Genomic DNA, 25,017 nt, shown 5'->3' on the forward strand with positions numbered 1-25,017 from the left:
TCTCATCAAAAGACCAAACGATCACTTGCTATAGGTTTGTTTCCCTTTATTTGAAAATTAAGGAGTTGCCAATAGACTTTCTGATGAAGGAAAGGAGGGCATCTAAATCCATTATTTTAGACCACAATGCCTACTTCTCAAAGAGTTGAAGCAATTCCCCTCTCCCCTTTTTAAAAGAAAAGCAAGACATAAAAAAGAGGAAAGCAAACTCTTCAGCCTCAACAGGCACCCATGCTTAGAGGTGAAATGGGCCAGGAAGAAGAGAAGAAAAAGAAGAAAAAGAGAGTAAGGACAGATACACATTGTTAGGAATCCAATGTAAAATTTGGAACCCTACTAAAATGGGTTTACATCAGACATGGCATTTGCTTCACCCTTATTTTTACCCCTCCAAAACCAGACATAATTGGGTGCCATCTCATAAATCTTTTACTAATAACTGTCAATAACCCAATTCTTCAAAACCCTTTAAGCACCTCTTATGTGTGAAACATTGTGTCAGGTGCTGGGTAAGATAGGAGAAATATACAATACCATGTCTGACTACAAGAGCGTTACTTTCTAGCTGTGGCAATAAGAGACTACTAGGCAGTATTGGAGGGGTCCTTGGGAGGTCTCCAAAGGAGTAAAATAGTACTAAAAAAATTAAAAAGAGAACATGAGCATTGAGCTGAGGATCCAAAAAAACTGGGCTCTATTCCATCTCTGCCATTTCCTTGCTACGTGACCTTGGGCAACTCATTTCTCTTTCAGGTCTCCCCTTTCATCCCTCATCCCTTCCATTCCCTTCCTCCAAAGGAAAAAAAAAAAGAGAGAAAAGAAAAGAAAGAAAAAGAAGAGGTTATCCTAGACGATCTCTAAAATGTAAGAATATATGGGATGATTACTAATAAGCTCTGTTGCATTGCCCAGATTGTAGTCTACAGCTGGCTATGGTCCCCTGAGCTGCCCTTCATTTTCGGAGATGAAGAAATCGAGGTCCAAAATTCCCCAAATTCAGTAGCAAGTTAGGACTCAGAACCACATCTTCCCATGCATCTTTCAAAATGATTATTGTGACTCATAGAAAAAGCTTAAAAAATATTTTTGACATGGCTTACTAAGTGAGAGAGATGTTTCTTAAATTTTTTTTTTTGTATATATGAAAATGGGGGGAAGGGACAAGTCTACGTATTGGAACAAGGTGAGCGATTCATTCCTCAGGATCTGAAAGGCTGTATATTCCCAAACTCTATTTCAATAACATTCCATTTGGCAGATGTGACCTGTTAAACAATTATACAAGTAGCACGGCAGTGAGGGGAGCCCATAGATGCACTTGGAGAGCGGGAAGAGGCTCAGAGGTGGTAAACTGCAAAATACTTGCCCAAATTACAATATTGTCCAGACTCAGACCTAGGGAAACCCTTCCTGTAGCCTTGAAGGCGCCCAAGTTCTCACGCTTCCTGGCATTCTATTGATTCACACTTGCGTCCTTCAACAGGTAGCGCCAATTACAGCCCCCAAAGCACGGCCCCCCAACATAGTGGCCAATACCGCTGTCAATCAAATACTTCACCTGCCTTTCTAAATTTTCCCCTCCCCCTTTCATTGGCTCTTCTTTCGACCTATCCACAAATTTCTTCCACGCCTCGCACCGCGGAACTTGGCTCTTTGGAGCCTAGGATTGGAGCCGAGGCTACTCCCGCCCTTTGACGTACCGGAGCTCTCCGCCCCTTTCGCGGGCCCCTAGCAGCCAGGGGAGAAGGGGAGGGCGAGCGAGGGGTGGTTCGGGGGCGGGGCTTGCCTCCCACGGCGGGGGGGCGGAGCCTGGTGGAGACTGCCTGCTCCGGTAGGACCTCGGAGAGCGCCGGGCGCCGCTACCAGAGGAACTGGAGAATCTGCCGGAGCCGGGCCGGACAGACGCCTGCGAGCCCGCCTCCCTCCGCACCCTCAGCTTTCCGGGCTGGCAGGCGGATAGTGGCGGCTGTGGAAGGTGCCTAAGTCGGGAGTCAGTCATCCCTCTGGGACGCCGACGCCGACGCCGCCGTCCAACCGCGGCTGCCTCACACCTGTGTGTGTGTCTGTGCGCGTGAGCGCCGGCGCGCGTATGTCTGCGTGAGGGTGTTTCCGTGTGCTCCGGCTGGGCGCGCGAATGTCTGTGTGAGGATGTTTGCGTGTTAGCGCGCCCGCGGGCGAGAGCCCCGTGCCTAGGCGCTCGGCCCGGGGAGGGACCGCGGGAGCGGCGGCTCTCCTTGCCCAGCGGGCTGTGGCAGGACTCGGGCCACAGCCGTCGTCACCACTGCCTCATGTCCCCCAAGAGCCACCGCCGTGCTGCGGGGAGAGTGGACGGGCGGGCTAGCGAGGCGGCGGCTGCGGGCAGAGCGGGGCGGGGGTGGTGGTGGTGGTGGTGTGGAGGGTGAGAGCAGGGGGGTGGGGGCAGAGACGCGGGGAGGGAAGAGGGAGACGGAGGGGGAAGCGGAGGCAGTCGGCGCCGCTGCTGGCCCCTCCCGTCGGCTGTTGCTGTGGGTCACCTGCAGGTGTTTTGGGGTCCGGGCTGTTCCGGGTGGGAAATAGAAAAAGGCCCCCTCACCACCCTGCGTTTCCTGTTGAGAAAAAGGGAGCGTTGAAGATGATGAGGGAGAGCCCAGAAGGTGGTGGCAGAATAAATACGAGCTCTCCCCCACCACCATTTTTCTGAAAATAAAATATTCTGAGCTCAACCTTTAGGAGGAAAGCCCGCCTTTAAGAAAGAGAGTCTTGGTCTGATGGACTCTGGTTTGATTGTATAATAATGATGATATAATGCTAATGACGATGATGACACTGCCTTTTATTTTTACCCGCGTGCTGATAAAGCGTAGCTACAGCTGGGGATAAAGCCCTTGAAAATTTGGTGTCTGAGGAGGGAATACTGGTGCTTTAGGAGTTGTGTTTTCTTTTTCTTTTTGAAGGATATGCTTTTTAGAATTAAAATTTGGTCAAAGGTTGATTTTTTTCCTTTTTTTTACTCATTTAAAGCCAATGCTCGTAAAATGGGGACTGGCTACTGCCATGACTGATGAAACGCTAAACACTTTTACCCACGTATAATTCCATGTGTTAAGTCACCCTTTCCTTTGAATTTCTCAACAGTTTTTAAAATGAAGAAGTTTAATTTCCGAAAAGTTTTGGATGGCTTAACTGCCTCTTCCCCTGGCAGTAGTAGCAGCAGTGGCAGTAACAGTGGTGGTGGGGCTGGAAGTGGTTCCATGCATCCAGGAGGGACTGCAGGGGTCCTCAGAGAGGAGATTCAGGAAACCTTGACTTCAGACTATTTCCAGATTTGTAAGGTAAGTTTTGAATTGGCTTAAAGCTTATTATTTCTTTATTTTACTGCTGTGAGGAAAGAATGAAAACACACACTCTAGGGACTGGAAATTGTTGAGATGCCAGTATCAGAGAGTCTGGTGCAGAGAATTTTGTGGGTAGGCCAGTTTGAATTAAGATATTCCAGGCATCAACTTAAAAAGCAATGATAGTTTAAGAGGGAAATAAGCAAACATAAAAAGTAGACTATGCAAGATAATATTAAGGCCCATTAATGGACTACTTTTTTAATTTAATATTTATGTATAAATAGTTAATCCCATGCTGTTATTCAGAGAAACTAATTTTATTTCACTGTTCAGTATAAAATGATTAAAGCTCTTAAGATGTTGCTAGAATTAAGTAGATAAGAGCTAGATGAATATGTCCATTTTAAAAGATCTAATGGCAGTGTTTAAAATTCTGAATAAAAACACACCCAGATTTTTAAATTCTTAATAAACAAACATACAAATGCAATGGGCTTAATACTTGTAAGAACTCAAAAATAGCCTGTGTTCTGGTTTAGTGAGGAAGCATTTTCGGTAATTATACTTTAATATTGAACTTCTAATAAATAAGTAAAAGAAAGAGTTTCTGATGGGGAGAGATGAGAATTTACAAAACAAGAATTGTTTTAATATATAGAGATAATTGTTTTATTTTCTGACATCAAGTGATTTATAATTTTTATTGTCCCTTTTTGGGGGGTAGCCTAAGAATGTGCTTTTGACCTGTCATGTGCAGCAAGAAAGTTACCAAGTCATTCATATGATGCAGATGAATATAGTTTTATAAATGTGTTTGAATACATGAGAAGAAATAGTAAATTTTTGAAATTAAGTATTAAATTTTTCAGTAATTCAACACAAATTTTTTTGAAATTATTAAAATTATTTTTGTGGTAAACATATTATGTGTAATGGGATAAGTTTCAATTATTCCCTTAATCTCTGACCCCAGTAGTGTCATTATAAAAACAAATCTATAATTATTAAAATATTATAAATTAGATTACATAAAAGCAAGTTTATTTAGAATTAGGTTAGATAAACAGATTTAATTCTAATCTACCCTGTGAAATTTGTATACAATACAATTTTGTATACAAAGTTGTATACAATTTTGTCCTCACTTTGAAATAATAGATATTTTGTCAGATTAGGGAGGAGCTTAATAGTGGTCATGAGGCAAATATGTGAAAGGGTCCTAAAGGCCAAATTTGAACTGCTAAGCAGGGGACTTAGGCCCTGATTCTCTAATCTTTGATGTATTACTATTACCATTCCAAGAATCTTAAAAAATTTCCAAAGTCTCTCAGTTCATTAATGTGATAGTAATGCAGGATAGTTTTAGTAGAGGTAAACTTGATATAGAAAAGATAAATTTCTGAAATAGAATGGCATTGGACTGTTGATGGTATAAACTGGTAGAGAAGGTTTTAAGTAAAACATTTCAGGGGAAATGGGTGAATGCAAGAGAGGAAAATGGGATAGATAATCACCTTCCTATTTATTTAGGCAAGACAGTCATGCAAAGTGACAGAAGTTAAATATGTATTACTTCAGAAACATATGGGATGGTAGGAAGAGCACTGGCCTAGGAATCAGAAAATTTATATTTTATTTAAAGCTCTGCCACTTGTCAGCCACATATTCTTTGGAAAGCCATTTATCTGCCTTGTGACTTGATTTTCTCATCTGTAGTATGGTAATAAGTATTTCTGCTCTTCTTACCTAAGAGGGTAGTTGGGAAGATCAAACAAGACAATTAGGTGAAGGCAATGTATAAGTTGGAAAAGGCAATGAAACGCATATTTATATGATTGTTAAAGTTTTAAAATCACCTTGTTCTTGGTGGAATGACTATAACCAGTGGGTTATAAAATATTAGGTAACAATATTCAAAGAAATTATAAGGATAGAAAGCTATGTGAGCTGAACACTAATAGTATTGAAATCTCACTAAATGGCAAAAGTTCTGTGACATCTTTAGATAGGAATATAGTTAATTTTAAAAAGTGGTTATATGACTTTAGGTTACCTGGACTGTAATAAAATATGTAAAGATGCATTAAGGAAACTCCAAAATTAAAACTGTTACTAAAATGGGGAATTAATTTGGACTCACTGATTAGATGTGCAAAAAACATTCTATTTTGAGTACTAAGCAGTTGGTACCTTCTGAGTACTTCTACCTTTTCAATATGGCCAAAATTAAAGTACAAATCAAGAATCTGCTCTTTTGAAAACCATTTTCCTCTCTATTATTTGATTGGTTGTCAAATTCTATCCTATTTCCTTAGTATTTTTACAATTTATTCCCTTCTCACCATCTCCAGTACTTGTTCATTCCACCATATTTTCTTGCCTGGTCTCTTCCTTTTTTTGTGTGTGTCTGTAAAATTTATTTTGGATCTATAGCATGTTTACTGATTTGAATAAGGCTTATTTCATTAACATGTAATTTTCCCCCTGTAACTGTTACTAACAGTGCACTCTGTTGAATCTCTCTCTGGTATCAGTTTCTCTTTAACAATTCAGTCCAATTTCATAACCTTAAAAAACACCTTTATTGTGAAAAGGAGGGACAAAAAGTGTTTAAAAAGCTTCTCTGACTGCACCTTGTTTTATAGTTTTGATTTTGGAACCATGTGAACATTTCATATAATTAAAAAACTTGGATCAAAAAGGAAAAAACTCCTACAAATCTGAAACAAATGGATACAAATGAACCTAGGAGTATATAAAATTGATAGTATAAACCACACAGAAAAAAAAAATTATTTCAAATGACATTAAAACTCAAGCTTTTAATGGGCCTCCATGGTGAGGTATATCCTAAAGAACAAAAAGAACCACAATGAAATATTCAGTTGCAATTCATAGTTCCTTTTTTTTTTTGATCATACAGCTTGTGCAAGTGAAAGCTTGGAGTCCTAACCACTGGACCACCAGGGAAGTCCCACAATTGATAGTTCCATTGTTAGTAGTAATACTAGTATTGTAGCTTTGAAACTATTTTACGCATAATATACATTATATATGTAAATGTTATGTATATGCATAAGCAAATATGCAATCATGTTAATGTCATTAAAACCAAGATTTTCAGTGTGAAAGCAAAGGAATACAAATATAATAATTGATGATTTAATTTTTCACTTAAATTGGAAATATCCATATGAATGCATGATTTAGTTTTCTTTCTGAAATTCACATATTTCCTAGCTTTATTTACTGAGAGGGCATAGAAATAATGACAGTCTGGTAGAAGTGAGCATCCCCAGTGCTGATCATAGTCTCTGAAAGCCATTTCCCAACAAAAGGAAGAAGGGCTCCTTGAAAAGAATGGCTGATTCTAGGTCTGGGGCAGGAAATGTACCAGATGAGCTTGATACTTCTTGCTATGCCAGAAAGCAGGAATGCTATCAATACCACTGGGATTGTGTGGATACAGGGGTCAACTTCAAGGAGTTCACATTGACCAAATTTGGGACAATTTGAGCCTTGAATACTGCAATGTATAAAGCATAACGTATACAGGCATAGCTCATTTTATTGTGCTTTGCTTAATTGCGCTTTGCAGATACTGTGCTTTTTACAAATTGAAGGTTTGTGGCAACCCTGCGTCAAGTAATTCTATTGGAACAATTTTTCCAACAACATTTGCTCATTCCATGTCTTTGTGTCACGTTTAGGTAATTCTCACAATAATTCAAACTTCTTCATTATTATTATATTTGTTGTGATCTGTGATTCGTGATCTTTGATGTTATTATTGTAATTGTTTTGGGGCACCACGAACCTGTGCCCATTTTTTTTTTTTTAACATCTTTATTGGAGTATAATTGCTTAATGGTGTGTTAGTTTCTGCTGTATAACAAAGTGAATCAGCTGTACATATACATATATCCCCATATCTCTTCCCTCTTGCATCTCCCTCCCTCCCACCCTCCTTATCCCATCCCTCTAGGTGGTCACAAAGCAGGGAGCTGATCTCCCTGAGCTATGCGGCTGCTTCCCACTAGCTATCAATTTTACATTTGGTAGTGTATATATGTCCATGCCACTCTCTCATTTTGTCCCAGCTTACCCTTCCCCCTCCCCGTGTCCTCAAGTCCATTCTCTAGTAGGTCTGCGTCTTTATTTCGTCCTGCCTCTAGGTTCTTTATGACCATTTTTTTTTTTTTAGAGTCCATATATATGTGTTAGCATATGGTATTTGTTTTTCTCTTTCTGACTTACTTCACTCTGCATGACAGACTCTAGGTCCATCCACCTCACTACAAATAACTCAGTTTCATTTCTTTTTATGGCTGAGTAATATTCCATTGTATATATGTGCCACATCTTTTTTATCCATTCATCTGTCGATGGACACTTAGGTTGCTTCCATGTCCTGGCTATGGTAAATAGAGCTGCAATGAACATTGTGGTACATGACTCTTTTTGACCTATGGTTTTCTCAGGGTATATGCCCAGTAGTGGGATTGCTGGGTCGTATGGTAGTTCTGTTTTTAGTTTTTTAAGGAACCTCCATACTGTTCTCCATAGTGGCTGTATCAATTTACATTCCCACCAACAGTGCAAGAGGGTTCCCTTTTCTCCACACTCTCTCCAGCATTTATTGTTTGTAGATTTTTTGATGATGGCCATTCTGACCGGTGTGAGGTGATACCTCATTGTAGTTTTTATTTGCATTTTTCTAATTAATGATGTTGAGTATTCTTTCATGTGTTTGTATTGCCTGGTCTCTTGAAATCACTTCCTAACTGATTTTCTCACCTCTTGTTTTACCCTATTCCAATTCATTTTGTTATAATAATGGTTATTTCTGAATTATAATGTTAATTATGTCATTTTTCCTGCTAAAAATTCTATGTTGGTTTCCCTAGAGCAGTGGTGATCTAGAAACAAAAGTCTTATGTAAAATCCCAGCAGAATAACACCTATTAAAACAAATAAATATGGTACTTTATTGGTGTACATTAAAAAAAATAAATTATAATAAATTATTCAGCCAATAAATAAAAAACTTTTTTTTATATTTGGTTTTGTTGTATGATATTATCCATAGACAGGTCATAGGACATTTGCTAACCTTAAAAAAGTAAAAGTACAACCTTTATAATCAGTGACATATCTATATGAAGTTCAAAAAGAGAAATGGTAGAAGCAATTTTTGTTCAAGGTCATCAAAAAATAGGTTAATGGCATCGGTTTACTGCAATCTGTTTTAAGTTCAGTATGTATGCATTTGAATGCCCATGTTGTTCAGATGTTTGTGCAATAATGAACTGCCTTTTCCAAACTTGAATTCCGTGAACACAATTTGAAACCACTGCTCTGTACACTAAACTTCAAACTGTTTAATTGATCTTTATATAGTTCCTTTCAGAAGGGGCTCATGTTTACCTTTCCATCCTCATTTCCTTGATACCCTAAATATATTGTATTCCCTGAAAGCACCATATTTTCTCATATCTCAATGCCTTTTCTTAGCTTATTGCTACAGATTAGAATATCTCTTCCAGCTTTAATATAATTAGAGAATTCCAGTTACTTTTCATTACTTTATAGTTGAAACACCATCTGTATGAAACCAGCTCTGACCACTGCCTTCCTCATCTACCCACCCCAGGCAGAGTTAGGGTTTTTTCCCCCTCTTCTCTGTTTGCTTATAGCATCTGCTATAGTGTGAATTTAGCAACTTATTGTGGTTAAAAAAGATTTTTTTGTCACTACTATCATACTCTGAACTCTGGGAGACAATTATATTTTATTTTCTTATTATTGTTAGGGTGCTCACTACCTATTAGGCCACTGGTTCTTAACTCTGTCTAAAAGAAAGATTTCTAGCTCCACCCCAGTCTTAGAAAATTAGAGTTTCTAGGAATGGGGCCTAGGCACTTGCATTTTTAAAAAAGACCCCACAGGAGATTCTGATGCACAGTCAATATTGAGAACCAGTATAGCAGGCACTTGATATACTTTATGAATGAAGTAGCATATACATGGTTGGTTGATTAATTGAAAAGTGATTAAAGCATAAAGTCATTAATAATGATATATGTCTTAAACATTTTATTTTAAATGAAAACATTTAAATATGCATCAATTTACAAATCACTTGGTAAATGACCAAGATTTTTTTGTTGCACACTGGTTCTCTGATTAGAGTTCTGTGTGAACTTCTCATCCATAAACCATCCCAAATTCATTACGTGCAATTTTCAGTTTTTGTTTGTTTAAAGTAGAATAAGGAGGAAGCTTCAGTGTCAGATGAGATATATATTTCAACAAGCAAATAAATTCTATATATATATATATATATATATATATACATATATATATATCAGCTGACAGTTTATACACATGGGTGTATAATCTAGATGAATATATATATATATATATATATACAGACCTATATACAGAGTGTAGATGAACATACATATGTGTGTGTGTGTATATGTATATATTTTTTTTCTGGATTTATTTTGCATTCATCCCTATAGCTACCTGGCCCACACCTAGTTAGTCTGGGAGCAGGAGAGTGTGAGTATTCTAGCTACAAGTTTACTAGTTTCAAGCATTTAATGAACCATTAGTATCAATCTGTGTTTTACAAAGAGAATGGAGAGTTTTTGTTAATCTAGTAATTTGCTTAAGTTAAAATTAGAAAGCTTCATCTGTAAAATATCCCATTTGACCTTCGTAACAGTCCTATAAAGAAGTCAAGGATAGTGTTAATATTTTCCTTTTACTGAGAAGATATCTGAGACCAGAGAATTTAAGTGGTATCCTTACATCTCCAAGTTGGTAAGAGACATAGATAAGTTGAATGCTCTGGTTTTTGATTCTCAAATCCAGTACTTTTTCTGCTTCATTTTTCTTATTAGAAAAGGCAACATGATTAATTCCTTAGGAAACATAGAGATTCTGAGAAGATAAAGACTATTCTCTTGCCTCTCCCTTTAAAATACATCTCAAATCTGACCATGTCTCTTCCACCACATGTCTTGTCTGGGCTACTATTTTATGGCCTTTTTGGGTTTCCCCTGCTTTCACTCAGTCCTCACCACAGTCTCATCTCATAATAGGTAGAAGAATCCTTTTAAAATTTAAATCATATCATGTCATTCCTGCTCAGAATTCTTCAATGGCTTTTCATTTCTCTTAAAAATAAAATCAAAAGTCCTGTTATGTCTTATAAAGCTCTAAATGATCTGGCCCCTGACAAGACATGATTTTCAACTGTTTTCTGTTACTTATCCTTCACCAGCTACACTTGCTTTCTTACTGTTTCTCAGACATGATTCCTGCCTCAGGGCTTTTTGCATTTGCTGTTTCCTTTACATGGAACATTTTCCCCCCAAATAATTATATTACTTGTTCCCTTTACATCATTCAGTTCTTAGTTCAACTGTTAACTTCTCCGAGAGATCTTCATTGACCACTGCTCATCCCCTTTACTCTCTACCCTTATCCTGATATTTTTTTCTTGATAACACTTATAACTACCTATTATTAAATTATATATTTATTTGCTTGGTTTTTTGCTTCTCCTATTATAATGTAACTCAATGAGGACAGGGCTTTATTTTGTTCACAACTATCTCTAATTCCTAGAGCAGAGCCTGCCACATAGAAGGCAGTCAAATATTTGCTGAATGAATAAATGAGAGCAAGGAATCTGATAGAGTGATGTATTAAGAGCAAACTAGATATATTTTGAACAATTTTTTGGAAAAGGCTTTTATTAAATACATTTTATATTACATAAACACAAGGAAACCATTGAGCAAAAGAGTGACACCACTTTAGGAACATGGTATATATTTTTTAGAAAGATATGGAAAAGAAGATTGTAGAAAGATTCAGTTAAATTTATTTCAGTTTTTATTTTTGTTTCCAAATGATCTTTTTAGGGGAACAATTCAGAAATATTAGACTGACAGTGACAAACACACAGGATGTTCTAGACCTAATTAACAAAATAGACAAAATAAATATATCACTAGAACCAGATGGCATAATACCTAAAGTTTGAATAAACTCTTAAATTAGCCAACTCACTATTCATCAACATTTATAAGTTGAATTTATAAATGGTCATGGTGTCAGAGACAACATGTAGATAACTAGTGTAACTTCTTACATGGAAATGGATTTGTAATCATGATATTCATACCAAACATAATATCAGATCTTCCCAGATAAACTGGTGTAAGCTCAGAAACATAGTCGTGGACTATGGAGAGTTGGGCTTTCCAGGACCCTGGAAAGCTGAAAGGAGATTAATTGCCTAGATATCCCTTCTTCAGGTTTTTCATTGTCCCATATTCTTCCAATTTCATATCATTTTACTTGGGAGATTCTGTACCTGGGATTGGCACAAGACCATGATCATAGTTCCACATTTCTGCAGTTTTCATTCATTAAAAGAACTATACAAGATTCCCTGAGATGTGTGGACTTGTCTCATTCTATACTTATAAATGGGTTGAATAAAACATAGTACAGTTGACACTGCAGGATAACTTATTATGGATAAAGCATCTGACAAAGACTTCATGCTCCCGTCACTAGAATGTACAGTAGCGAATAGACATCTTTAAGAATAGTAATGGAGGCAAACCAGAAGAATTAAGCTCTCTTGTTAGGATTGAGGTGTTAACAAATTTAAGAACCAAAAAGAATTAAAATAAAAATTTTTTAAGAGCTAGAAAAACCAAAGCCAAGTTATTCAGTACTCTAGGCTCTCTACTTTGCCTATCCTGAGAGCATAAGGGTGCACGGGCAGGCTTGAGTAAGGGATTATAGATTTGTGGGAAGTATGATTACAAATTTTTTAGGTTACCATAGAGAACAATTACGTTTTCTCACAAAAGGTCCTTTGGTGCTAGTATATTGTCAGCAAATTGGGCTGTTGGTCTCATTTAGTATGGCAGTTCTTATGTTCTTAAAAACAAACGGTGTCATGCTTTGTGTATATCTCAATATAGAACTAATTTAAAATCTTACGTGATTTCTGACTTTGGTTATCTGTAGGATTATCAGTAATGTTAGAGTAGATTCCTATCTCTTGAAGTTTAGTGCATTTCTGTAGACCCCTTCCGACTTTACTTGAAGATGTGCCTGTGAAAAATCATAGTTAAGTTTCATAGTTTACTTGTAATGATAGAATGATTATATTGATTTCCTACATTATGGTTCCATGAACCATTTACATATTAGTTTAATAGCAATAACTTTGACTGTATCCATTAAAGGTTTCAAGTACAATAGAAGTCCTGTTTTAAGCTTTTAAATTGAGTTTTTCATCAGAGAAAATTGAGTTTTTTTCCTACTTAATTGTCAAAATAATAATCTTTATAAAAGATCTTAGTTATAGCAAGAATTCTTTTCTTTTTTAATTTAAAAAAGAAGATAACTTTTCTTACTTCTTTTTAATATTTGAAGGCTAATCTTTTGATGTGTGTTAAACACAAGTGTTTTTATTTAAAAAAATATATTAAGCATACCGGGGAATCATTTCTACTTATCTAAGTAAAGCTAAAAGTTATTTATAAGGACTGGTAGAAAATCAGTGATTAAGTTTTAGAAAGAAAAAAATAGAAATTGTATTTAAAAGGTTTATAGAAGGTAGTTGTAAACAATAGAATGTAAGACTTCAAAAAAGTGCATAATAGGCCTACTGTGATACATGTAGAGAGGCTTGGTTAAATGGAGCATTCATAGTCACTGAAGGAATACAAGAAGAAGATATTTTGACAAGTTTATTATTCAAAAAATATTTATTATACAGAGTTAAAAATGATTAGGACATAAACCATTCTCAGCCAACTGACTCTAATGAGTGAAATAATGTGTTTTGGTTGATTTATCAGAGAAATCACTTATGGTACTTTCTGGACTTATGTAAGATACTAGAAAGAAGAGTATGATTTTAGTTCTATTGGAGGCCCCAAATTGCCAATTGTTGTTGATGGTGTAGAGAATGACTTTGAATATATTATGTAATGATGATACATAATCAATATAATGAATTTTAATTAAAATATATAATATTTAGTGTATTAATTTTAGTTGTGTCTTATAATTGGATTATATATATACAGTAAGTATCTCTTGAATTGAAAATAGCATAAAAGCAACAAATAATGGTGGTTTTAGATGTAGGTTTAATACCTGGATTTAAAAGGTAGGGTAACTAGAGAAAACTGTTATGTTTCTTCAGTTTTTCTCCTCTGTTAATCACCTATAGATTTCAGTCACATTAGAAATCTAGTACTTTACCTAAATGAACACAGTAAAGTTAGACTGTCATGAAAATTTATTGGATGGCTTAATGTTCAGTCTAATTTGTTCATTATAAATTGACTAAAAACCTGTCTATAAGTCTGCAAACCAAAAAAGTTTGAAAATAAGTAGTACAGTAAATTGAGCAGTTAGGTTGAGTCTGGGGGAAATGCTTAGTTTGTCAACATTTAAGTAGATGGAAAATGTAAAGCTAGCAAAGGAGACATAGGAGAACTGAGCAGAATGATATGAGGAAAACTCAAAAGTAGAAGCAGATAATCTGAAGCTTTCTTAAGAAAGATTATTAAGAGACAAATTCAAGAGTATCTCGGCATTGTAAAGAGATCAAGGATGGTGAAAACAAAACAAATGAAAAACAAGCAAACAAACCAGAACTACCAAGAGACAGCTGAATTAGACCAAGAGGAAGTTGATTACGGTAAAAATATTTATGGTAAAATGATGGACAGAATTAAGGTCACACTATAATAGAGAGTAGAATTGATAGGATTAGTACTTTTAAGAGTAAGTGTGTAAGTTGATTTTAAATAAGAGAAAAGTGTTGGGAAAGTAGCAGAGATGGTAGATTCTGATAGCATTTTGAGGTAAGCATAGTAAGGGTATCTGATTTGGAAATTTTTCTTTACTTGAGGAGAATACATATTTCATTTGAATTCTCAGTAAACTCTGTGCTTTATCTCCTCCATATAAAAATACGTGGTTCTACTAGAAGATTGTATTAGTTTCTATTTCTGCTGCAACAAATTACCAAAAACTTAGTGGCTTAAAACAATACAAATTTATTATCTTATAGTTCAGGAGGTAAGAAGTTTGAAATGGGCATCACTGGGCTAAAATCCAGGCATTGGTAGGACTGCATTCCTTTCTGGAGGGTCTAGGAGAGAGCGTTTTCTTTCCTTTTCCAGCTTTTATAGGCTGCTCACAATTCCTTGACTGGTGGCCCCCTTCTATCGTCAAAGCCAACAGTGGCCAGTTGAATCTTTCTCACTTTGCATCACTTTAACTCTCCTGCTTTCCTCTTCCTCATTTAAAGACACTCGTGATTACATTGGGCCCACCAGGATAATCCAGATTAATTTCCCCATCTCAAGGTCCATTGATTAGCAGTCTTCATTCCATCTGCAACCCTTAACTCCCCTTTGCCATATAACCTAACATATTCACAGGTTCTTTGGGGAGCCATTATTCTGCCTTTCACAAAGATGCTCATTACTTTCACCTGTCTTTTGTTTTTCAGTTACTTTATGGAAAACAAAATAATAACAGGGACAATAGTATAATAAACTCTCAGCTTCAACGATTATCAACTTTGTAAATCTTCATCTCCCATTTCATTATTTTAATGCAAACCCCAGACATTATACCATTTTATCTGTAAAAACTTCAGAGATCAGATAAGGACTCCCTCTCTCTTTTAAAAGCTATGAACCCCAAACCATTGTCACATGTAAAAACATTAACAAAATTTCTTTATGTAATCTAATATGCAGTTAATGTTTAAATTTCCTAAATTGTTCCATAGTATCATTTTATAATTGAATTGTTTGGATTGGGATCCAAACAAGGTCCACGTTTCATTTTCATCTGACTTGAACTTATCTTTAGTTCAATTTGTGTGCTGTTACAGAGTCTGTTGGTTTGTTTTGAGATCAGCTATCCTGTGCTTTTGTGTGTGTTGTTGAGAACAAAGCTCTCTGATTCATTTCTGAACTGGATGACTGTATGTGAGGAAGTGGGTGGGCTGTGCAGTGTACCACAAGATGAAAAGTAGACTTAAAAGTTATTTTCTAGAGATGGTCACATCTTTTAAGGAATTGGAAAATAATATTTTAAGTCAGCCTGAGCTATTCCTACTTTTTGTTGCTACTGTGGGGTATATTTCCCTGAGAATATTAGAAAAGAGGAAAATATAAAAGACATAGGATATATCAAAGTGAATAAGAGTGGAGTAGATTTTTTAGGTTGCACTCAACAGTATTAATTTTTATCTATGAAATAACTTACTGGAGGGATAGGATGGGATCCCGTTGCACGTCTCTTTTTTTAAGTGAATATTTAAAAGACAGGTGAAAAAAGAAAACATTTGCAAGGACTCACGCTACTTAGAATTATATAGCAAGAAGCTGAAAGTGGATTGGTCAAGTCTATTAACGTAGATTTCTTCTACATTATAGGATATCAGATTAATAGACTAAATATACTTGAAGAACTGAATTAGAGTGCATTAAGAGGAGGAGCAGAATACTGATAAGGAACGTACTTTGATTTATTGAGAAATCCATTTATAAATAATTTGTATACTATTTTTATTGGTTACTTATATAATTTAAAAGCCTCCCGGTAGTTCATTATTGGATCTTTCTTTGCTTTTTCCAGTTCTATCTTAACCAAAATTCCATTGCTATTTGCGGTAATATTCAATACTCTTTTTTTTTTAATTCTGGTTTTAATGAGATATAATTGACATACAGCACTGTATAAGTTTAAAGTGTACAACATAATGATGCGATTTACATCTATCATTGATTAGCACAATAAGCTTAGTGAATATCCATCGTCTCATATGGTTCAAAATTAAAGAAATAAAAAATTTTTTTTGTGATGACAACTTTTAGGATTTACTATTAACAACTTTCACATATAATTAGCAGTGTTAATTATATTTATCACTTTGTACATTACATCACTGGTACTTATTTATTTTATAACCACAAGTTTGTACCTTTTGACTGCCTTCATCCAACGTCCACCCCCTACCCCACCTCTGGTAACCACAAATCTGATCTCTTTTTCTATGAGTTTGTTTGTTGGTTTGTTTGTTTTTGAAGTATAACTGACCTACAACACTATGTTAGTTCCTGTTACACAACATAGTGATTCAATATTTGTCTACATTTCAAACTGATCAATATTCAGTACTCTTTTGTTCTGACACAGGTATTAGTATTAGCCTAGGCATTAGGTGAATCATTTACTTATTATGTATATTACTTATTATGTACTTGTTTATTAAAGACCTATATTATGTGTAACTCTATATTAGGCACTTTTTAACTAGGCCATCATTTTTTTTTTTTTTTAGATTGATTGATTGCTATGTTGGGTCTTCGTTTCTGTGCTAGGGCTTTCTCTAGTTGCGGCAAGCGGGGGCCACTCTTCATCGCGGTGCACGGGCCTCTCACTATTGTGGCCTCTCTTGTCGCGGAGCACAGGCTCCAGACGTGCAGGCTCAGTTGTGGCTCATGGGCCTAGTTGCTCCGCGGCATGTGGGATCTTCCCAGACCAGGGCGCGAACCCATGTCCCCTGCATTAGCAGGCAGATTCTCAATCATTGCGCCACCAGGGAAGCCCTAGGCCATCATTTTTTTGGAATGAGTTTGCAAGGCCAGCACACACTATATGAACCATTTATATTTTTATGGGATTAATGATTTGCATCATGTGTACTTCATTTTTTTGGCAACTTTTATGAAACTTCCTCTTTTATTTTTTTTAATGAAATTTTTTAAAAATGGCTTAAATTCTTTGCTTCTTCCCTCCTCTTTATTTGTACTTCTGCTATTTTTGCATCATTTTTAACGTATTTATTGTCTTTCTCTTTCTATTTCTATTCTCTTGGCTAAAAGCTCTTTTATTCTAAACTGAAAGAACCTGGAAAATGTTTAAAGCATATTTCTTTTGCCACAATTTTTATTCTCCTAACAAGTCTAATAGTTTTATTGGGACTATTAATATACCAAAATAGCTGTTTAAGTCACAGATTCTCTTTTATTTATCAGTATTCTCTTTAAAGGATTGAAAGGTGTTTAAACTTGGTATGCTCAGTGTAATCCTCAAAGAATTATCTTCAAATCATGCTATTTGATAACTAACCTAATTTCTGTCTTCATACAAAGCAAGATTATACATTTATGATAAAAAATTTTATTTAATTTAAACATTTTTCACATGCCCGTGTATTTTATTCTGAGGAGCGCTATAGGTTTAAGAAGCTTGGAGTAAAAGATAAATATCGAGAGGATTGGATACTAGGAGCAGAACACTCGAGAGCTGACAGCTGAAAGCAACATAGGAAAGAGCAGGGAAGGAATAATTTGAGGTGTAATTTACACATCATAAAATTAACAGATTTTAAGTGCTCAATTCAATGAGTTTTCAGGTATAAACACTATGTAACCATCAGTCAAAATATGATATAGCATATCTTAAATTTTTAAAAAGTTTCTTCCTGCCCCTTTCCAGTCAGTTTCCACTTCCACCACTTTCCAGAGGCAATGAATTCTTAACTTTTATCACCATAGCTTGGTTTTGCCTGTTTTTGGACTTCATATAAATAGAATCACACAGTATGTATTGTGTGTATGTGTCTATGTGTGTGTGTATATCTTCTTTCATGCAACATAATGTTTTTGATATATGTCTGTGTTGTTGAATCTATCAGCAATTTGTCTCTTTTTTATTGCTGAGTAATAGTCCATCAGATGTTTTTATTGAAAAATTACATTTCTATTACAAATATAAACATGCTCATAACAGAAAATACAACAGGTATAGAGAAAAACACTCCTAAATTATTCAAATTTGTACTTTGAATACTCAGATACAGATAATGATTAGTGATTTTTTTGAGGTACATTTTATATCAGAATTTTTTGTTTAGTTTTTTGTTATGTGGAAATAAATGACCACCCAAATGAGAACAGATGCTGTTTTTTCAAAGCTTGCTATAGCAAGGGAGTCAGTGACCATTACTTGCTTTTGGCAAAGACTCAAAGACCAACAAGGGAGTGGGGAAGACTTTATAGTGAAAAAAAGGGTAGGCTTCAGGTATGCTCTTTTTTTTTTTTAAATTGAAGTACAGTTGATTTACCACGTTGTGTTAGTTTCAGGTATACAACAAAGTGATTCAGTTATATATATGTATATATGTATATATATGTTCTTTTTTCAGATTCTTTTCCATTACAGGTTATTACAAGATACTGAGTATAGTTCCCTATGCTATACTTGTTTATTTTATACATAGTAGTATGTATCTGTTGATCCCAAACTCCTAATTTATCCCTCCCCCCCTTCCCATTTGGTAAGCATAAGTTTGCTTTCTACGTCTGCGAGTCTATTTCTGATTTGTAAATATGTTCATTTGAATCATTTTTTTAGATTCCACATATAAGTGATATCATATGATATTTGTCTTTCTCTGTTTGAGCTACTTCACTTAGTATGATAATCCCTAGGTCCATCTGTGTTGCTGCAAATGGCATTATTTCACTCTTTTTTATGGCTGAGTAAGGTCTACTCTTATTGGGGGTTGTTGGCATGAGAAGCTGGAGGCAGACTAACTCTAAGTAGGGCATCCTATATGATTGGTTTGGGAATCATATTTGGCTTTCTTATTAGTACTGAGTTTGAAGTGTTGTGGAGGAGGGGTCTGCAAAAATTAGGGAGCCCAGCATCATTGACCAAATCTTAATGTTCTGGGCTGATAGCTGCAGAGGTTGTGGTTTGGCTTCCTGGAATGATTGCTGCAGGGATTGTGGTTTGGTTTTCTGAGCTTACTTGCTGCTGCAGAGTTTGTGGGCCAGAGTTCTGTTGTCATACCTGGTCCAGCATTATATATTGTATTGTATGTTCAGTCTCTCAGTTGTATTTTGGTTTGTGTTGTGGATCCTATATAGAATTCTACATTCTAGGACTTTTTTGCTTATTATTAAACATTAATGTTTTTTTCATGCTGTTAAGGTTTTTTTTCTTCACATAAGTTTAATGGCTTTATAACAGTCCATCTAGTGGATGCACTCTTCCTTTATTATTGGAAATTCAGGTTGTTTCAATTTTCCATTCTTTTAATAATGCTGTTATGAATGTCTGTGAGCATTAAACCTTCAGCATATTTATTATTATTTCCTCAGACTAGATTCCTAGAGGTAAAATAGTTGGGTTATATAGACATATATATATATATATGAGTTGGGTTATATATCTTGCTGAATTACTTTCCAAAAGGATTCACCAATTTAAGCTCACTTTAGTAATATATAACTGCCAGTTAAATAATAGTCACCAGCTTTAGATATTTAAAAATATTTTTTCTAATTCAGTAGATGAAAAATAGAATTTATTTTAATTTGTATTTTTTGATTATTAGTGACCTTGATTATTTTTCCATATATTTATTAACCAGTTGAGTTTCTTCAACTGGTTGAAGAAATGAATTATTTTTTCATATCCTTTACCCTCTTATCTATTTGTTCTTAGTAATTTTCTATTAGTTTGTATAACATTTTTATATATTAAGCATATTAATCCGTTGTCTATTATATTTTTGTGAAAATATTCCCTAGTTCATGATTTTCATTTATATATATACATATATATATATTTACATTTATTTATTGATTTTTTTTTTTGTATGGTTAAATCTATTGGTTCCTTTTTTTTTTAATCTCCTAAGCAAGGAAGTGCCTCTGAAATTCAGAGTTTTGGTTAAATACCTATTTCTATTTTTTTTCTGGTGCTTTGATATTCTGTATTTTAACGTTTTTATCCAAACAGAATTTGGTTGCATAGTGTGACTCTAAAATGATTTTTCCTCCAAGTAGACAATCAGTTTTAACATACCATTTATTAACTGATTCTTCCTTTTTCTACTGTTTGTGATACTCCTTTGTCATATGTTAACATTTTTTAAAAAATTTATTTATTAATTTATCTATTTTTGGCTGTGTTGGGTCTTCGTTTCTGTGTGAGGGCTTTCTCTAGTTGTGGCAATGGGGGCCATTCTTCATCGCGGTGCGCAGGCCTCTCACTATCGTGGCCTCTCTTGTGGCGGAGCACAGGCTCCAGATGCGCAGGCTCAGTAGTTGTGGCTCACGGGCCTAGTTGCTCCGCGGCATGTGGGATCTTCCCAAACCAAGGCTCGAACCCGTGTCCCCTGCATTGGCAGGCAGATTCTCAACCACTGCGCCACCAGGGAAGCCCATATATTAACATTTGATATGTATTAGGATTTGTATCTGGGATTACAATGTTTTTACATCTTTCTGCCTGTTCTTATACCAATACCATACTGACAATTTTCAGGCTAAAGACTGGTCAAAATAATGTGTAGCCTGGGTTTTGGAATATTTGAAAGGAAATGCAGTGTCTGTGCCCATCAACCAAAGACTGTATAAATATGGTCAGACAAATCTGGGTTTATTACAACAAAGGAGATTGCATACCATAGGGAACCATGAGACATCCCAGTAAGAGGATGTTAGGAAGGGCTTGTTATAGGATACGGGCTTAGGTTAGGTGATTTTAGCAAAGTTCAAAGAAGCATGAATTGAGTGTTGTTAGAAAGTTGGGGACATTTCTGTCATTTGGTATCCTAAGAATTTTTATCCAGGAAGCAAGAGGAATGGCATAAAACTATAATTGCTAAAGAGCAGCAGTTGCTTATGTTAGCTAGATGAGGGGAACGTTTAATCATTAGTGTGGTTTGCGCAATGTTCTTATATTTATCTGACCTAGACATGGTTCTGCAGTGGTTTTGTTTTTATCTTGCTTCATAGAGTGGCCTTGTTTGATATCTGTGTTCTGTGAAATTGTTCGTGTTCAACAGAAGAACACCATGGCCTGCCTAGCTGTTAGTGCCAGGCAAGCTCCAGCTGACAGCTGTTAGAGGCTGCTTTTTTTCTCTTTTAGCAATTTATTACTTCTAAAGTAGCTTTTGTCGCTAAAGTTCCTACAATATGTTGCTAAGCAGGCCTGGTTCAATACTTAGACAAGAGAAATTTTTCTTATTGACAACCAATAATCCATGTTGGTTGATTTGAATTTGTTATATAATTGTTGGACAACAGCTATTGTTTAGTATAATTATATAGTTGAAATAGTGTACTTGAAAACAACTATTCCTAAATAAGTATAATTTCTTGTTTTCATTTGCACTATTTCTCCATTTATTCACATTTTCTTTTCCTCTCCATTTTGAGAAAATAATGCAGATTTTATTTCCTCTGTAAAATACTCCCTGGCAGGCAGCCAGGTAACTCTCTTTTTAGGTTTTTTAAAAAAATTAATTAATTTATTTTTGTCTGCGTTGGGTCTTCGTTGCTGTGCATGGGCTTTCTCTAGTTGTGGTGAGCGGGGGCTACTCTTCATTGAGGTAGCTTCTCTAGTTGCAGAGCATGGACTCTAGGCATGTGGGCTCCAGTAGTTGTGGCTTGCAGGCTCTAGAGCACAGGCTCAAGTAGTTGTGGCGCACGGGCTTAGTTGATCTGTGGCATTTGGAATCTTCCTGGACCAGGGATTGAACCCGTGTCCCCTGCATTGGCAGGTGATTCTTAACCACTGCGCCACCAGGGAAGTCCTCTTTTTAGTTTTTTAAGGAACTTCTATACTGTTCTCCATGGTGGCTGTACCAATTTACATTCCCACCAACAGTGTAGGAGGGTTCCTTTATTTCCACACCCTCTTCGGCATTTATTATTTGTAGACTTTTTGATGATGGCCGTTCTGACCAGAGTGAGGTGGTACCACATTGTAGTTTTGATTTGCATTTCTCTAATAATTAGCGATGTTGAGCATTTTTTCATGTGCCTTTTGACCGTCTGTATGTCTTCCTTGGAGAAATGTCTATGTAGGTCTTCTGCCCATTTTTTGATTCGATTGTTTGTTTTTTTGTTATTGAGTTGTATGGGCTGTTTGTATATTTTGGAGATTAAACCTCATTTGCAAATATTTTCTCCCATTTTAAGGGTTGTCTTTTCGTCTTGTTTATGGTTTCCTTTGCTGTGCAAAGCTTTTGAATTTAATTAGGTCCCATTTGTTTATTTTTGTTTTTATTTTCATTACTCTAGGAGACAGATCCAAAAAGATATTCCTGTGATTTATATAAAAGAGTGTTCTGCCTTTGTTTTCTTTTAGGACTTTTATAGTATCTGGTCTTACATTTAGGTCTTTAATCCATTTTGAGTTTATTTTGGTGTATGGTGTTGGAGAATGTTCTAATTTCATTCTTTTACATGTAGCTGTTCAGTTTTCCCAGCACCACTTATTGAAGAGACTGTCTTTTCTCCATTGTATATTCTTGCCTCCTTTGTCACAGATTAATTGACCATAGGTGTATGGGTTTATTTCTGGGCTTTCTATCCTATTCCATTGATCTCTAATTCTGTTTTTGTGCCAGTACCATAGTGTTTTGATGACTGTAGCTTTGTAGTGTAGTCTGAAGCTAGGGAGCCTGATTCCTCCAGCTCCATTTTTCTTTCTCAAGATTGCTTTGGCTATTCGGGATCTTTGTGTTTCCATACGAATTAAATTTTTTTTGTTCTAGTTTTGTGAAAAATGCCATTGATAATTTGATAGGGATTGCATTGAATCTGTAGATTGCCTTGGCTAGTATAGTCACTTTAACAATATTGATTCTTCCAATCCGAGAACACAGTATTTCTTTCCATCTGTTTGTGTCATTTTCAGTTTCTTTCATCAGTGTCTTATAGTTTTCTGAGTACAGGTCTTTTGCCTCCTTAGGTAGATTTATTCCTAGGTATTTTATTCTTTTTGATGTGATGGTTACTAGGATTATTTCCTTAATTTCTCTTTCTGATTTTTCATTGTTAGTGTATATAAATGCAACACATTTCTGTGTATTAATTTTATATCCTGCAACTTTACCAGATTCACTGATGAGCTCTAGTAGTTTTCTGGTAGCATCTTTAGGATTTTCTATATGGAGTATCATGTCATCTGCAGACAGTGGCAGTTTTACTTCTTTTCCAACTTGGGTTCCTTTTATTTCTTTTTCTTCTTACATTGCTGTGGCTAGCACTTCCAAAACTATGTTGAATAAAAACGGTAAGAATGGGCATCCTTGTCTTAGTTCTGATCTTAGAGGAAATGCTTTCAGCTTTCACTGTTGAATATGATATTAGCTGTGTGTTTGTCATATATGGCTTTTATTATGTTGAGGTATGTTCCCTCTATGCCCAATTTCTGGAGAGTTTTTATCATAAATGGATGTTGAATTTTATCAAAAGCTTTTTCTGCATCTATTGAGATGCAGCCATTTTTAAATTCCAGCAGGTAAAAAGAAGATTTGAAGTTAACTCTTGCTTTTCTGAGAGTTCAACCCAGCAAATTAATTTAGTATTTTTGTATAGCTGGGTGGATATACAAAATTCCATTTACTGTGGAAATAAAACTGATTTTCAAAAATAAACTATTTATAGAAATAAAACTAATTTTTGAAAATCTTTTGGGAAGCTCTGTTGTGTATGAGTGAAGTAAGCTGCCTGTAATACTCTGATTTTTCTTCTGAACTCTGTGACATCAGCTAAACCAGTTATTTTAACTAAGTTCCAGAGAGAAATTATTATCTGTCCTACATCACTGCAAACATTTTACAATGCTGAAACAGTCTCTCTTCTATTTTTCAAACCCTTTCTTTTTAGTCACTCCTATATTGGCAAACATAGATTATTTGATAAAAGAAAATTATGTGAGGTAAAATAATATCCTTAGCAATTATGTATTTTGAGGATAGAATTGTATTTGGGAACAGGATGGCCAGGCTGTTGAATGAATCATACTCAAAAACTTAACTTACTGAGTCTGGTGGAGATGCAGGCAAGGAAGTGCATAGGGCATAGTCACAGAAAGCAATTAATTTGTCTAAAGATTGTATTTGCTTGCTTTAGTTTGATCATATATAGTTAGAGATTAAGATTCAAGATGAAGGCTTGGAGGGAAGAGTGATGCAGGAGAACTGTGATATCACTTGGTACCTTTCTCTATTCACTTATTTTTAATTGATCTGTGTCTTTACAAATAAAGTAGGTTTCTTGTGGAAAAAGTATAGTTGAGGTCTTATTTTTTTTTATCCACTTTGACAGTCTCTGTCTTTTAATTGGTGTATTTAGTCTATTGATATTTAAAATCATTATTAATGTAGTTGGATTAACATATATTGTACTTGTTACCATTTTCTATTTGTTGCTCTTGTTCTTTGGTCATTTTTTTTTTTTTTGTCTTAGACTTTTTTCCTACCTTTCCTGGTTTTAACTGAGCATTTTATATGATTCAATTTTCTCTCCTTAACTTATCAATTATACTTCTTTTTATGCTTCTGTAGTGATTGTCCTTGAGTTTGCAGTATACATTTACAACTAATCCAAGTCCTCTTTTAAATAACACTCTGATTATTATTATAATAATCACCACTATTAATTATTTTGAACAAACTATCATCTGTTAGATCGATTAAGAATAAGAAAAATAAAAATTTTTTTAACCTCTATTTATTCCTTCTCTTACACATTACTTTTCTTTATGTAGATTTAAGTTTCTGACCTATATCATTTTCCTTCTTTCTGAAGAA

The 25,017-nt window shown here is 35.4% G+C and overlaps 1 protein-coding gene across 13 annotated transcripts in view; it reads left to right on the forward strand.

Moving 5' to 3' along the window:
* The first annotated feature begins 1,832 nt into the window (after positions 1-1,832).
* The window catches only part of STXBP5L (syntaxin binding protein 5L), a 382,290-nt gene continuing 359,105 nt past the window's right edge, over positions 1,833-25,017 (forward strand). For 12 of the 13 annotated variants that reach the window (XM_082394855.1, XM_082394860.1, XM_082394862.1 and 9 more), the window contains exon 1: positions 2,577-3,311. In XM_082394855.1, the coding sequence (XP_082250981.1) occupies positions 3,123-3,311 (189 nt within the window). In that variant the 5' untranslated portion in view covers positions 2,577-3,122. Of the gene's footprint in view, positions 1,976-2,576; positions 3,312-25,017 lie in introns of those variants that run through there. The other variant, XM_082394859.1, reaches the window with a different exon arrangement.

The sequence above is a fragment of the Balaenoptera borealis genome, assembly GCF_965194805.1.
Source record: "Balaenoptera borealis genome assembly, chromosome: 5".
NCBI classification, from domain to species: domain Eukaryota; kingdom Metazoa; phylum Chordata; class Mammalia; order Artiodactyla; family Balaenopteridae; genus Balaenoptera; species Balaenoptera borealis.